This window comes from Globicephala melas, chromosome 15 (assembly GCF_963455315.2).
Source record: "Globicephala melas chromosome 15, mGloMel1.2, whole genome shotgun sequence".
In the NCBI taxonomy this organism is placed as follows: Eukaryota; Metazoa; Chordata; class Mammalia; order Artiodactyla; family Delphinidae; genus Globicephala; species Globicephala melas.
The window spans coordinates 3143700-3158151 of record NC_083328.1 but is presented as its reverse complement, the minus strand read 5'-3'; the positions used below and the strand labels follow the sequence as shown (position 1 = coordinate 3158151).

Genomic DNA, 14452 nt, shown 5'->3' with positions numbered 1-14452 from the left:
ATCTTGGAAATAGAATAGAGAAAATACAAGAAACATTTAACAAGGACCTAGAAGATCTAAAGAGGAAGCAAGCAATGATGAACAACACAATAAATGAAATTAAAAATACTCTAGAAGGGATCAATAGTGGAATAACTGAGGCAGAAGAATGGATAAGTGACCTGGAAGATAAAATAGTGGAAATAATTACTGCAGAGCAGAATAAAGAAAAAAGAATGAAAAGAACTGAGGACAGTCTCAGAGACCTCTGGGACATTAAATGTACCAACATTTGAATTATAGGGGTCCCAGAAGAAGAAGAGAAAAAGAAAGGGACTGAGAAAATATTTGAAGAGATTATAGTTGAAAACTTCCCTAATATGGGAAAGGAAATAGTTAATCAAGTCCAGGAAGCGCAGAGAGTCCCATACAGGATAAATCCAAGGAGAAACACGCCAAGACACATATTAATCAAACTATCAAAAATTAAATACGAAGAAAACATATTAAAAGCAGCAAGGGAAAAACAACAAATAACACACAAGGGAATCCCCATAAGGTTAACAGCTGATCTCTCAGCAGAAACTCTGCAAGCCAGAAGGGATTGGCAGGACATATTTAAAGTGATGAAGGAGAAAAACCTACAACCAAGATTACTCTACCCAGCAAGGATCTCATTCAGATTTGATGGAGAAATTAAAACCTTCACAGACAAGAAAAAGCTGAGAGTTCAGCACTACCAAACCAGCTTTACAACAAATGCTAAAGGAACTTCTCTAGGCAAGAAACACAAGAGAAGGAAAAGACCTACAATGACAAACCCAAAACAATTAAGTAAATGGGAATAGGAACATACATATCAATAATTACCTTAAATGTAAATGGATTAAATGCTCCCACCAAAAGACACAGACTGGATGAATGGATACAAAAACAAGACCACTTCAGACCTAGGCACACATACAGACTGAAAGTGAGGGGAGGGAAAAAGATATTCCATGCAAATGGAAATCAGAAGAAAGCTGGAGTAGCAATTCTCATATCAGACAAAATAGACTTTAAGATAAAGACTATTACAAGAGACAAAGAAGGACACTACATAACGATCAAGGGATCGATCCAAGAAGAAGATATAACAATTGTAAATATTTATGCACCCAACACAGGAGCACCTCAATACATAAGGCAAATACTAACAGCCATAAAAGGGAAATCGACAGTAACACATTCATAGTAGGGGACTTTAACAAAGAACTGAAGGAGACCATGTGTAAAGAATTAAAGTATGCTGACACTACCACACCAAGTAGAGAATATCAATAAAGAGACAGAAATGACTTAAAAAGAACCTAATGAGAAGTTCTAGAGTCGAAAAATACCATAACCAAAATTTAAAAATTCACTAGGGGGACTCAATGGTAGATTTGAGCTGACAGAGGAAAGGCTCAGTGCACTTTAAGATAGAATGATAGAGATTATGCAATCTGAAAAACAAACAGAAAAAAGAATAAGAAAAAAAAAAAGAACAGAGCACCCGCCAAATGTGAGAATACACCGAGTGTACCAACGTAAGCATAGTGAGAGTACCAGGATGAGAAGAGAAAGAAAGAAGCAGAGAAAATACTGGAAGTAATGACTTAAAGCACCCCAAACTTGGTAAAAAAAAGTCTACACACCTGACAAGCTCAATAAACCACAAGTAAGATAAACGGAACAAGATTCACACCCAGACACATCATAGTTAAAATTCTGAAAGACAAAGACAGGAGGAAACTCTTGAAGTCAGCAAGAGAAAAATGACTTAACCAGAACAACGGAACTCAAATAATATTAACAGCTGACTTCTAATCAGAAAAAATGGAGGACAGAAGACAATGGGGTCACACATTCAAAGTGTTGAAAGAAAACTGTCAACCAAGAATCTTACATTCAACAAACTATTTTGAAAATGAAGGTGAAATAAAGACATTCTGAGATAAACAAAAACAGGAAAATTCATTGCTAGCTGACCTGCCTCACAGGAAACACTAAAGGAAGATTGTCAGGTCGAAAGCAAGTGACACCAGAGAGTAATTCAAATCCACATGAAAAAACAAAAAGCACCAACAAAGGTGATTACATAGGGAATTATGAAAGACAGTATAATTACCTATTTGTTCTCCTTTCTTCTCTTATCTGATTTAAATAGGAATTTCATAAAATAATAGGTATATAATTGTATTGTTGGGCCTATAATATATAGAAATGTAACATACTTAACAATAGCTGTGCAAAGAGGCATAAAGAAATGAAGAGAACCAGAAATAGTAAATAAAAAGGTTAAAATGGTAAACTCTAAATAGATAACTTGCTCACCTTTCTTCTCTCAACTTCTTTAAAAGACACAAAATTCTATCAAAGGATACCTATAAAAATTCATTCTTGGGGTTGCCACATATATGGACTTAATATGTATAATAATAACACAAAGAGGGGAGGAGGGAATGGATCTATACAGAAATATAGAGATTTAGTATAAATCTGAAGCAAATACTGATACTAGGGCAATCACTATAAATGGAACACTAGAAAATACCCACTCAAAAGAGAAGATGACAGCAAAGGAAAAAGAGAGAAATAGAGATATGAGACTTATAGAAGGCAAACACCAAAATGGCAGAGGTAAATTCTGCCTTAGCAGTAATTACATTAAATGTGAATGGATTAAACAACCTGGTGAACAGGTAGAGACTGGCAGAATGAATAAAATAACATGATCCAACTATATGCTGCGTGCAAGAGACACATTTTAGATGCAAAGTTTCAAATAGGTTGAAAGTGAAAGGATGGAAGTGATACACTATGTGAACGGGAACCAAAAGAGAACTGGAGTTGGCTGTACTAATATCAGACCAAATAGACTTTAAGACAAAATTGTTACTAGAGACAATGAGGGACACTCTGTACTAATAAAAAGGGTCTATCCATCATGAAGATACAACAGTTATAAACATATATGCACCTAGAAACAGAGCCTGCAAATACATGAAATTAAAACTGACAGAAATGAAGTGAGAAATAGACAATGTTAACAAAGATAGTTGGAGACTTCAGTACAGCAGATGGCAGAAGATAAGAGTGTAGAAGACTTGAACAGCACTATAAATCAACCAGGCATAACAGACACACACGAAACTCACCACACAGCAACAGCAGAGCAACACACCTTTTCAAGTGAATTCTTGCAGCACAGACCAGATGCTATGCCATAAAACAGGGCTCAATACATGTGAAAGGACTGAAAATATACAAAGTATGTTCTTTGACCACAATGGAATAAAATTAAAAATCAGTAACAGAAGAAGATTTGAGAAGCTCATAAATCTGAGGAAACTAAAACACACACACCCCTAAATAACCAATATGGCGAATGGGTGACTTGTGTGGTATGTGAATTACATCTCAGTCTGGTTGTTTAAAAGATGTGGTTCAAAGGAAGTGCTCCCATTGGAGCTGGCACTCCCAAGATCCCTCTGTTGGGATCCCACGCATCTGCCTACAACTCTCCCAAATCATAAGGGTCAACGTCGGGACCCAGCAAGATTATGGAGCACAGAATTCTGGAAGAAAGATGGGCCTCATCCTATCTACCTGAGAACCCAGGAGCACACAGAGAGCCCAGACGTGCGAGTTCTTAGCCTGGACTCCACGGGGCCTTCGCTGGGGGCGACTACCACAGGCTTCAGGGGGGCCTGGAGCCCCAGATTCAAGGTGAAAATCCTGGGTGGAGAGAGCATCCACAGCTCTGATCAACTTTCTTGAACCAGAAAGCATCTGTGGGACTCACAGAAGGAACCCCTTCCTCCAGGCACAGGGCTTGTCAAGGCCCCTCCTTCACTCAGCCACACGTCCAGGGGCTACGACAGCTCAGCTCTGCACAGCAGGTCTGGCAGGAGAGATGGAACTGCGAGCCCGAGGCCCATCAGTGTGTGTCTGGGGAAGACGTTCTAAAGCCTCGTCAAGGGCTTCCCTGGTGGCGCAGCGGTTGAGAGTCCGCCTGCCGATGCAGGGGACACGGGTTCGTGCCCCGGTCCGGGAGGATCCCACATGCCGCGGAGCGGCTGGGCCCGTCAGCCATGGCCACTGAGCCTGCGCGTCCGGAGGCTGTGCTCCGCAACGGGAGAGGCCACGGCGGTGAGAGGCCCGTGCACCACACACACACACACACAGCCTCGTCAAGCCTCGGCTCTGATCTATCACGTGAGGACCCGAACAACCTCCTGGCAGGACGTACTGTGGAGTCCACGTCCCTCTCCTCCCCTCCCCCCGCCGTCCTCCCTCCCTGCCTCCTTCCTCCACGTGTGTCCGCGTGTATGTACTTAGGAATGCGTGTCCGTGTGCACGTATGCGTGTGTGCATATGCCTAGCTCGGTGCCTGCACTCGTTTAATAGTCCTCCACGCAAATCAGCTGAAATCTGAATCGGAAAACACCCGCATGTGTGAGAGGAGCAGCAGACTGAATGCCTCTTATCAGCCCGTTCTGAGAATGCTTTCATGAACAAAGAGTCCAGAACTGATGAATCCAGTCCTGACAGCGCTGGGAACGGCCACAGGTGCCTGGGAGCTGGGCTGCAGGAGATGGTGAGGGCGGGGGTCAGTAAGCTCTGGACACATTCGGGGGGGGTGTGGTTGTGTGGGTGTGTGTCCAGCCTCAGCACCTGCATGTGGGACGACCTTGGCCTCAGGCTTGTTGTGTGAACAAGGACGAGAACCGCTCTACCTCGCAGGGCTGGTGTGAGTGTTGAACGCACGTGCCCGGCCCAGAGCAGGCGCCCAGTTAGTGCTCAGCACACGCGGAACCGTGAAGAGTGCAGCCCGCAGAGCTGACGCCCGGTCACTGTGAACACCATCCGCGAGGCCTGACGGTCTACGCGCAGCAGGCCCAGGAACCGAGGACAGATCAAGGCACGTGCTGGTGACTGTCTCTAATCGCTGAGCCAGAACGTGCTGGACGGCGGAGCTGCCCCTTCCCGACGTGCTGCTTTTGGTACAAGCTGCGGCTTCCGTATCAGGAAGAGGCAGGTCGGTGTCTGCAGCGTTTCACTGGAAAATCTACAGCCCCTCAACCGTAGACAGATGTTCCTTCTGAACGTGTGCAGCGCTGCTTCTGCTGTTTTCCCCGTGCCCACGGCTACGGTACAGACGGGGGGCCCGGCGTCCTTGTGAACAGAGCACATGGGGCCGACGGAGCGAGCTGTACCACCCTGCCATGCCCTGCTGTCCCGGTCCCACCGTGAGCGCGTACACAAGCCACCATTTAAAAGACGCCATTCTATGGAGCCTCAGGGCTCAATAAGGCCTGAGTTCAGATCAGAAGGAAGGTGAGACTTATTTTAGATTAAATATTGATTTAGAGCATGAATGCCAAGGGGTGGGGCGGGCCTGCGCGTCCATCAAAGAGCTTGGTGAGTTTCATCCCTGTCAAGGCTCAGCACTGCTGAAACCAGTCTAGGACTGACCGGGCCCCAGCTCTCTACCGGCTGCTTCAACTGGTTTTGTTCGTGAACGTGAGAGACTGACTGGGGCGCTTGTGGGGGAAGCGGGGCCCCTGGGGAGGGCGGGGGCCCCGTGTAACAGGCACCCACCTCAGACTCCGTGGCATCCCCTGACTTCTCCTGGAGGGTCCCGCCCTCGGTCAGCGCGGCACCGTTGTACTTGTTGCAGATGTCCTCATCTGAGTAGTGTAGTCCGCCGGGGCTGGGCCGAGGCGGGGACCTGGGCGGGACGGGGACACCAGTTACCCCCGCACTGAGGCCTCCTGACCCACCCTCTGGCCTGCTTCGAGGCTGAGTGGGAGAAATCCACCGCCTCTGGCATCATTTTGGCCCCCAATGCAAACAGTTCGCAGTCCCCCTGCAGCTTCGCGTGACGCCCGCCCCGTCTGGGGCCGGGAGACCTCCCGAGACCGCGTCCCTGCACCTGAGACCTGCCCTTTTTTTCTGTCTCTGGAAATGTCTTTAAAACGTCCCTAACTCCCCACCACGCTGCCCCCCCCCGGCTCGGCGCTGCCCCACTGGGGGGCCCGTGGGCGTGGGCCCGGCCGAGCGGGTCCTCAGGTGGAGGCAGCACGGGGGCTGGAGCTGTCGCAGCCCTACCTGGTCCCGTTCTTCTTCGAGAAGGTGTTCTTCACGTTGAGGTGGCGGCTACTGAGCTCCAAGGTGGCAAATCCCCCGTTGTCCAGGGTCACGGACTCCTCCATGTTGGAGATGCTCTTACCTAAAGCCGGACGGGGGAACGAGCACAGATGCTTCAGTAAGCTGCTCCCCGATGGCCTGCTGGACGGAGCCCAGGGCCCGGCCAGCCTGCGTCAGCCCACCAGACAGGCAGAGTCAGGCTGCGGAGAGAGGCTGCACGTCAACCCCGCAGCAAAACGACGTTCGCATTTTGGTGTTTATTCTGCTCGACACCAAACTCCGAGTATTTTGATCAGTATTTTATTAAAGAGCACTCAGAATACGGTGAACTCTGTAAACCATTGAGGACATTAAAGATTCAATACATTTCAAAATAAAAGCCTCACAGTCATAGGACAAGACAGCAAGTGGAGAGTAACCGTATACGGGGTGACAGCTAGAGGGTGCGGGGTTTCTTGCTGCGGTCGTGAAAATGCTCCAGAACTGACTGTGGTGATGATGGTCACACGTGTCTGTGAATGTAACTGAAAACTACTTAAAATAAGTCTATAAATACATATCAAAACATATTCTAAAATACATTAGCCGGCCAAAGTTACAAGTAACTCGAGGACAGGAAGAGGTCCCGGTGGCTCCGACCTCGTTTGGCATGAGAGTTGGTGTGTCCTCACGGCTGTCCCTCTGCTCGGGCTGGTCTAGCCCCCTTCTCCCTCCCCCACCTTGGGAGCCCCTCCCCCAGCCATCTTCCTGACTTATCGCTCACCGCCTCCTTCAGGTCACAGCTCAAGGGTCGTGAGACCAGAGAGAACTTTTGGACCCTGAAGTCTTCGCCCTGTGTTTTTTCTCTCCGTGGTGCCGTCACCACGTCTGCATTTCTCCTGTGCTGGCTTGTTCTCTGTGGTCATCTGTCTGTCTTCCTACCGGACTATAAACTCTTGGAGCACAGACCCAGTTACGCTCGCACAATAACGCTCTTAGTTACATCCCAGCCCCCGGGACGCTGCCCGAGCACACACCAGGGGCACCCTGTGTGTCTGTAAAATTCACCAGCCTTTCTGAACCGCAAGGGTCCTCTCTGCTGGGGATCCCACAGCCCTCACCTCACCTTAATGTTCTACTCGTGTGCAACGGGGAAAAGCCAGCAGAACACAGAGAGTGGTGAATGAAGGATGAAGCTGCTTGTGAGTAGGGATTTGGGTTGATGGGAGGAGAGCAGGTGGAAACTGTTATCGGAAGGGGACTGACGTCGTACGAGGCAGCAGGATCGTGCAGCAGGGTTAGAACGAGGCTGCAGCGGCAAAGGTTTAGGTTCTGTGCGTCTCCTGGGCAGGCAGGGGGACATGCTGGTAGACAAGTGTTTCTTTTCTGCTTTCTTTCCCCCTGGGCTTCAATGATGACATTAAATGAATGCTCCAGGGTGAGGCTGAGTATCAGAAGCTGCGGGTCAGATCGGACTTTTCAGGTCTGTTTCCCAGATGGAGAAGAAGAGTGAAAGCGGGGAGATTTTCTCTGCGCCAGACATAGGATTCTGTAATAGCATTAGCTCAGTAAAGTGACATGCCATTCATACTCTGTAAATCCCGCAGGAATAAAATCTGACTTACGAACACTTGTTAGAAGTGAATGTATACAGAAAAAATAAATCCTTTCTTGGAGGGATGAATGGCTTAATGTTACAAAAGCAAATGGCAGGCACTTTAGGTGCCTGGTTTGATGAACCCTTCTGGTGCCGTGACAATGGTGCTGGGGGCTGGGGTCGGGGGATCTGCTGGCCCCCGCTTCACAGAGGTATCCGAGTGTTCCCAGCACCCCGTGAGGTTCCCTCACGGACCTTCGCTGCTTATACTTCTCCACTAAGAACACCCACCATCCTGCCTTCTAGAAACATCCATTCACTAGGTTGTTCCTGACCTCTCTGTAAACGGAGTCACACTGTATGGGCCCTTTCGCGGTCGGCTTTGCCCAGGTTTGTCCATTTCTCTAATGACGGTGATTCCTTTAGCAACGCCACGCCAGGCTGTGCTGGGAACACCGGGGACCCGGCCCACAGAGGGCTCAGAGCTGCGATGCGGGACCTAAGGCAGGTGCTCACCCTGTGTTAGGGAGAAGCGCTGGGCCACAGACACGATTCTGTACCATCCCCGAGCCACACCGAATGCCTGAGACGTGCCCCACTCACTGTCCTCATGATACTGGAGTGAGATTTTTCATCTGTTTAACGCTTTCCGCTCTCTAATCATCGCTTAACAAAATACTCCTGCATTTGAGCAACAGTGCAGATGAGGAAACAGACTCACAGAGGCCAAATGACCCAAAGGCCCACTTGAGGGCGGAGCTGGGACAGAATCTGGTGGCCGAGGTCCAGAGCTCCTGTTTCCCTGCACCTGCTGCCTCCGAAGGGATGTCTGTTGTGCCTGTTTCATCGAATGAAAATGGAATGTGGATGTGGGCACCCCGGATCCAGGAGGGAAGCCCCAAACGTTTCAGCTCCAGAGCTCCCCCGTGGGGAGACGGGGAAAGGCAGGCGCCGTCCCACCTGGGCCGCAGCTCCCGTACTTCTTGTTCTGGCCGTGCAGGACCAGGGTGAACGCCACCAGCAGGATGCCGAGCAGGCTGGACAGCGCCATCACCAGGAGGAACCACCACTGCTCGTAGAACGGGGCCTCCACCTGAGCTGAAGGGCGACACGGGCACGGTCACGTGGGACAGAAGCTCCGTCCCTGCCGTGAGCGGGGGAGGGGAGGGCTCGGAGGCAGCCCCGGGCACGGGGAGGGTAAACCCCCCTGCCTGGGCTGGGTTGTCACAGGCAGACCGACCCAGAGACAAGGCTCTGGTTTCACCGTCTCTTTTGGGCCCAGGGTCCTGTCACCCCCCCACCCCCACCCCGCCGCTCCCACCCCAGAGACTTCACTGTCCTGGACCCTGGCCATCGTGTTTATATTCTCTCAATTTCATCTGCTTACAAATGTCGTCTGGGTTAAAGGGAGGGAGGAACAAAAGCGCCTGGGTTTGCTCGTCTCTCCCAGTGCTGGGGCTTCCCTCCCAGACAGCCCCCAAGTCCCCCGGCCACCTCCATCCCCGCTGCCACCCCCCGGGCCACCACCACCGCCGCCTGGGCCACCGGAACCACTGCTCAACTGTGTCGCCTCTTCCCGTTGTGCTCAAACCCTTGACATCACAGAGAGCGTTCTCAGGTGGGAAGTCGGCCCCTCCTAAAAGGCCTCAGTGCTGCCCCTCCTGGCTTCGGGGTGCGGTCAGTCTAAGCCTGGGAACCCCGTGACCCGAGCCCTGCCCGTGCCGAGCACTGGACCCTCCCACACCTGCCCAGGAACCTCTGCTCGCACCCTCCGGCTGGGTGGGCCTGCCTGACCACCTGTCGGCCTCTCCGCTGCATCAGGGCCCCCAGCCCCGGAGGCTGGGCTGTGTTTTATCTATTTCGATCCTCCAGCAGAGCTGAGCCGAACAACGGGCCCCCCTTAGATAACGTTTTCCCAGAACGAACAGAAAAGGTTTCACTTGAAAGTTGCTTTGAAGAAGGATCGTCTTCCTCATGTTTTATTCTGTTTACTAAGACGAGAAAAATGGGAATTGCTTCTCGGTAGGTGTCGGATGGCCCTGGGGTCCCACTCGTGCCTTCCACGAGCTTCCCTGTTTCAGGGCATCGGACGTGAGGGACGGAACAGGAAGCCCATTACAGGTGGAGCCCAAGGTCTGGCTCCCAGGAGCAGAAACCCCCAGAAAAGACCTCTCCCTTATGCTAAATACCTCACTGGGTGGACGCGAAGCGTGTGCACCCTGGGAACGAGGGGGACGTCTGCTCTGGATCACGTAACAGCCCAGGGAGCACTTTAAATCCAAAATACATGAGCTGGATTTCAGGCTGTACGTTAAGTCTTCCATCTAATAAGGCCAACACGTCCAAGCCGACCTCTGGGCAGTGGCGCAGAGCAGGCCTGGGCAGAAAGGCCTGGGCGGCTACAGGACTCCAGCCCCAGGCCGGGCTCCCCAACCCCGGTCTGCACAGCGGGGCCTGAGGGGTGCCGGCAGGGGACGGACGGCCTGCTGGCTTCTCGAAACCATGAGATGAGCGGACCGCCGACCAGCTGGAAGCCGAGGCCAGCGCGGGGGTGCGACGGATTTCAGAGGAGCGGTCCAGCCACGGCGCCCCGTGACCTCAAGGGCCGGATCCGCATGCTCACGTAGGAACTAGCCTTTGCCACCGGCGACGCACGTGTGCAATGAAAAGCTCTGTGCGTTTGGAATTGCTTTCTAATGATTTCTTGCTCATGGACCAAGGGAGGCATATCCTGAATTGCTGAACTGGGGTGATGGGTGCTGGGGGTGCCTTATTCTATTCTCTCTACTTTGGGGTGTGTTTACAATTTTCTTAATAAAGATGAAGGAAGCGAGGAAAATTTGACTTTTCTACGTACCGTTCGTTAAACAAGCGAGTGGTGCCCGGGTCCTTCCTGCGACCCCTCTCACTGAGCGCCCCTGGGATTCATGTTGCCCCTAGACCAGGGGCCTGAGCGCCCAAGACGCTACCCTTTCCCCAGGCTCACGACCAGGAAAGGATGAAGGATGCTTTCAATCTGAACAAGTGCAGTCAGCGGCTTGAACAAATGTGACTGCAGGGAAGGGAAGCAGATTTGTCTTGATTGGAAGGAAAGCTCTCGTGGCTTCTGGCCCGGACTTGGCCTGCTCCCTTGTCCAGATGACCTCCAGTGGCCAGCCCTCACTCAACCCCTCTACAGCCCGGCTCGCAATCCTGGCTGCACGGAAGGACCGCTGCGGAGCTAGACAATCATCAAGCCCAGACCTGTGCCCCCGGCGATGCAGTTGCTGTCCAGGGTGGGGCCCTGCGTGGCTGTTTTCTAAGCATTCCCGAGGGGTGACCCTAAGGTGCAGGCGGGGTGGAGACCCGCTTCTCATGCGTACCTGGGACCAGCCTCACCTGCCCTCCCCTCCCCGCCCGCTGGTCCTCACTGGGCTCCTCACCTGCTACTTCCTCTGCCTCGTCCCAGGCTCTCCTTCCCTGCAGCCGCCCCACTGCACCCTTCAAGACCCAGACCCGGGCTCCCTCCTCCGAGAAGCCCTTCCTGATTTTCGGGCAGTCACTTTGACCCCCAGCTGCCACACCCCTTGCCACGTCACTGGTGAGGACAGAGTCTGTCGCCGCTGACACTCGAGCTCTGGGAAAGGGAGCCTGGCCTCCCCGTGTGCTCTGCTCCACCCAGAGCAGGGCGGGGGGCGGGCACCTCCCACTTCAGGCACAGGGCTCACCGGGGCCCCCGTAGGACACGACCGCGTGTCAAGGGCTAACACACTCCCCGGTGGCTGCTGGGGGCGAGCTTTGCTTTTCAAAACCAGCCCATGGCTCTACAGTGAGGTCGCGTCCCCTCATGGAGGGTCTTGGGCTCCACTTTGCCTGGGAAGCCTCCTCCTTGGGGGGACCCTGCCTGGCTGGAGCTGGTGGCTCCGGTGCTCAGGGAGAGAGGAGAATTCAGAACGGCTGGCGCACAGCGTGGTCGGGAGTGCGGAGCGCGCGGGGCCCGCGCCGTCCTCCCAGCTCCTCGCGAGGCGCGCGCCGGTCCTCCTTCCGTCACCGTGGCTCCAGGTCACCCTCCCTGCCCCCGAAGGAGGGGCATCGCCCCGGGATTCCCGCAGGGCTCCTACCTGACACGGCAGCAGGGGGGCTGCTGGGCTCCCCGTAGCCCACCTGGTTCACGGCCACCACCCGGAACTCGTAGGTCACTCCTTGCCTGAGCTTGTCCAGGCTGGCGGTGTAGGACGTGGCGCCCCGCGGAATGTCCTTCACAAACATGTCCCACAGGCCTTCATCTGCAGGGCAGCGAGAGCAGAGGTCAGGGCGCCTGCGCGTGGATGCCCACCCTGCCCTCAGCTCCCAGCTCCCTCCCCTGAGAACGGATGTGAGCCGGAGGCTGGGTGAGCTGCGGGGGCCGGGGGCACAGGCAGGAGAGGGGCCTCCCCCTGGTGACCAGACTCTGCTAAGCCTGCAAGCTGGGCAGAAGCATTTCCCCCGGTGCTCCCTGGGCCTCTGGTTTCTGACTGGATCTCACCTTTGGTGTAGGGTTCCGGCTGCCTACCGACCACCTCCTGCCGTGTGTCCCTAAGCCCACCTTCCAGACTCACCGAGGACACCCGCTGGCCCAGTGGCGCCTGCGCGCACCAGCCACTGACCTGAGTTCTCAGTCCCACTGCTTTCTAACTGGAAACGACAATCCCGCCGGCGGCTCAAGGAGAAAACTTTGAACAACGCCTCTTGTACCAGCCAGCCGCCAGCCTCGCGGTGATGCTGCCACGCTGTCCCCACCGCCTGGGGTGGCCGCTGCAGCGTGCTCGGCGCAACTTTCCGTCATCGATAACGGGTCGTGTGCTCTCGCAGGGCGAAGGCGCCGAGTGGCAGCTGGCATGGCGGTGCACGTGCTCTGGGACAACTAGTTCCCTCACCTGGGGACCCTGCCTTAACCTGCCAAACCGAACTCCCGAAGTGCCGCCCTTGAGTTCGAGCATCGTTTGGAAGCGCTGCAGCATCAAACCTGCCCTAAGACCAGCAGTTATTTAATCTATGCCCAGGTGCTACCGAATACAGGTATAAATTTTAAAAAATATACTGAATTTTGAACAGGCGCCGACACATCTATGTTCATAGAGCATTATTCACAGTGGCCAGAAGGTGGAGGCAACGCAGATGTCCATCAACACAGGAATGGATAAAGAAAAGTGGTCCATCCATACAATGAAATATGATTCAGCCTTAAAAGGGAAGGAAACTCTGATACCTGCTACAACGTGGGTGAACCCAAGGACAGGATGCTCAGTAAGTCAGAAACAAAAAGGATAAATACCGTATGATTCCACTTATAGGAGGTCCCTAGAGCAAATTCATAGAGACAGAAAGTAGCAGGGTGGGTGCCGGGGGAGGGGGAAGGGGGTTAGGGTTTGACGGGGACAGAGATTCAGTTTGGGAAGATGGACAAGTTCTGGAGGTGGACGGTGGTGATGGTTGTGCAACAACGTGGATATACTTAATGCTACTGAACTGTACACCTACAAACGGTTAAAATGGTAAATTTTATGTTATGTATTTTACCACAATAAAAATACATATTGAATTTCTTTAAGCCCTGACGTGTAGGAAAACATTAATAAAATTGAAATTGAAGCCAGAAAATCAGGTGCAGAGAAAAAGGAAGAAGCTAGACAGCCTTGGTGTGAAGCCTGCCTCACCGCACGTTAGCTGTGTGACCTCAGGGAGAGGACTTAACCTCTCTGTGCCTCATCTGTAAAACGGTGACAACAAAGGGCACCTACAACACAGGTGTGTTGCAAGGGTTAAACAAGTTAATATTGATAAAGTGCTTAGTAAGCAGTACACTCCGTGAGTGTCTGCAAAATAAAATATAAATCCAATCTCTGAGGAGGTCTTTCAGTAAAAAGTGGGCTCAGGGCCCAAAATGTTCATTTGAAATAGTGATCCTTCATGAATTATAAATTCTTTTATAGGCACAGGTTTGTGATCTTTTAAAAACAGCAGGAGATCTGGAGAGGAATCTCCATGCACATTTGAATATGCATACATACGTGCAGACAGCTTTACGGGGCGCGGGGGGCGGTTATCTGGAAACCAACCTTATCACACACCCTGGAACACCAGATATGTTTGAGAGGATCACAGTAAACAGAAAGAGACAGCTAGTGTGTAAGTTGCATTTGCATAGGGTTTAGAGTTTGCACCGATTAAGCCCTTGTAGTCACAGGTTAATGAAGGAATGGATGTGAATGAGACCTGAAAGGCATAAATCTCTGTACAGGCAAAAAGGGAGTACGCTGATTATTTATTTCTAAATATTCACATTGATCGTAGTTTCTCACCAAGCCACCCATTACCACTAATAATGTCCAAATGGCAAGTCATAGCTTAAGCCTTTCTTTTCCTTCTAAAAATATTAAGGTTTACACTCATGCTTGTCATATGTGATTTATTTCTGGTTTGGCAAGAAAGATCGGGGAATAATAGGCACGGAGGGTGCGTTTTCTCTGCACGTGCCACTCCCTCTGCCTGAAGTCCCCGGCGTGGTGGCGGGCATCCTTCCCCTCCGCCCCCTCTCACTCATCCACGCATTCGATCCACAAACACTTAATGCTCCCTCTTCGGTCAGGCCCTGTTCCAGCCAACAGGGGATCAGATGAGATTTCTGCTCTCAGTGGGCTGTTTATAAGTCTATGGGGGAGGGGGGTGATGAAGGAAAATCAACAAGCTCATTGCACCTTTTCA

At 51.8% G+C, this 14452-nt stretch overlaps 1 protein-coding gene across 1 annotated transcript in view; it reads right to left on the bottom strand.

Moving 5' to 3' along the window:
• The window catches only part of SDK1 (sidekick cell adhesion molecule 1), a 581111-nt gene that overhangs the window by 11873 nt on the left and 554786 nt on the right, over window positions 1-14452 (bottom strand). Inside the window, exons 41-45 of the mRNA XM_060285242.1 lie at window positions 11830-11994; window positions 8690-8827; window positions 8451-8567; window positions 6115-6235; window positions 5605-5734 (exon numbers count right to left, since the gene is read on the bottom strand). Of these exons, the coding sequence (XP_060141225.1) occupies window positions 5605-5734; window positions 6115-6235; window positions 8451-8567; window positions 8690-8827; window positions 11830-11994 (671 nt within the window). The remainder of the gene's footprint in view (window positions 1-5604; window positions 5735-6114; window positions 6236-8450; window positions 8568-8689; window positions 8828-11829; window positions 11995-14452) is intronic.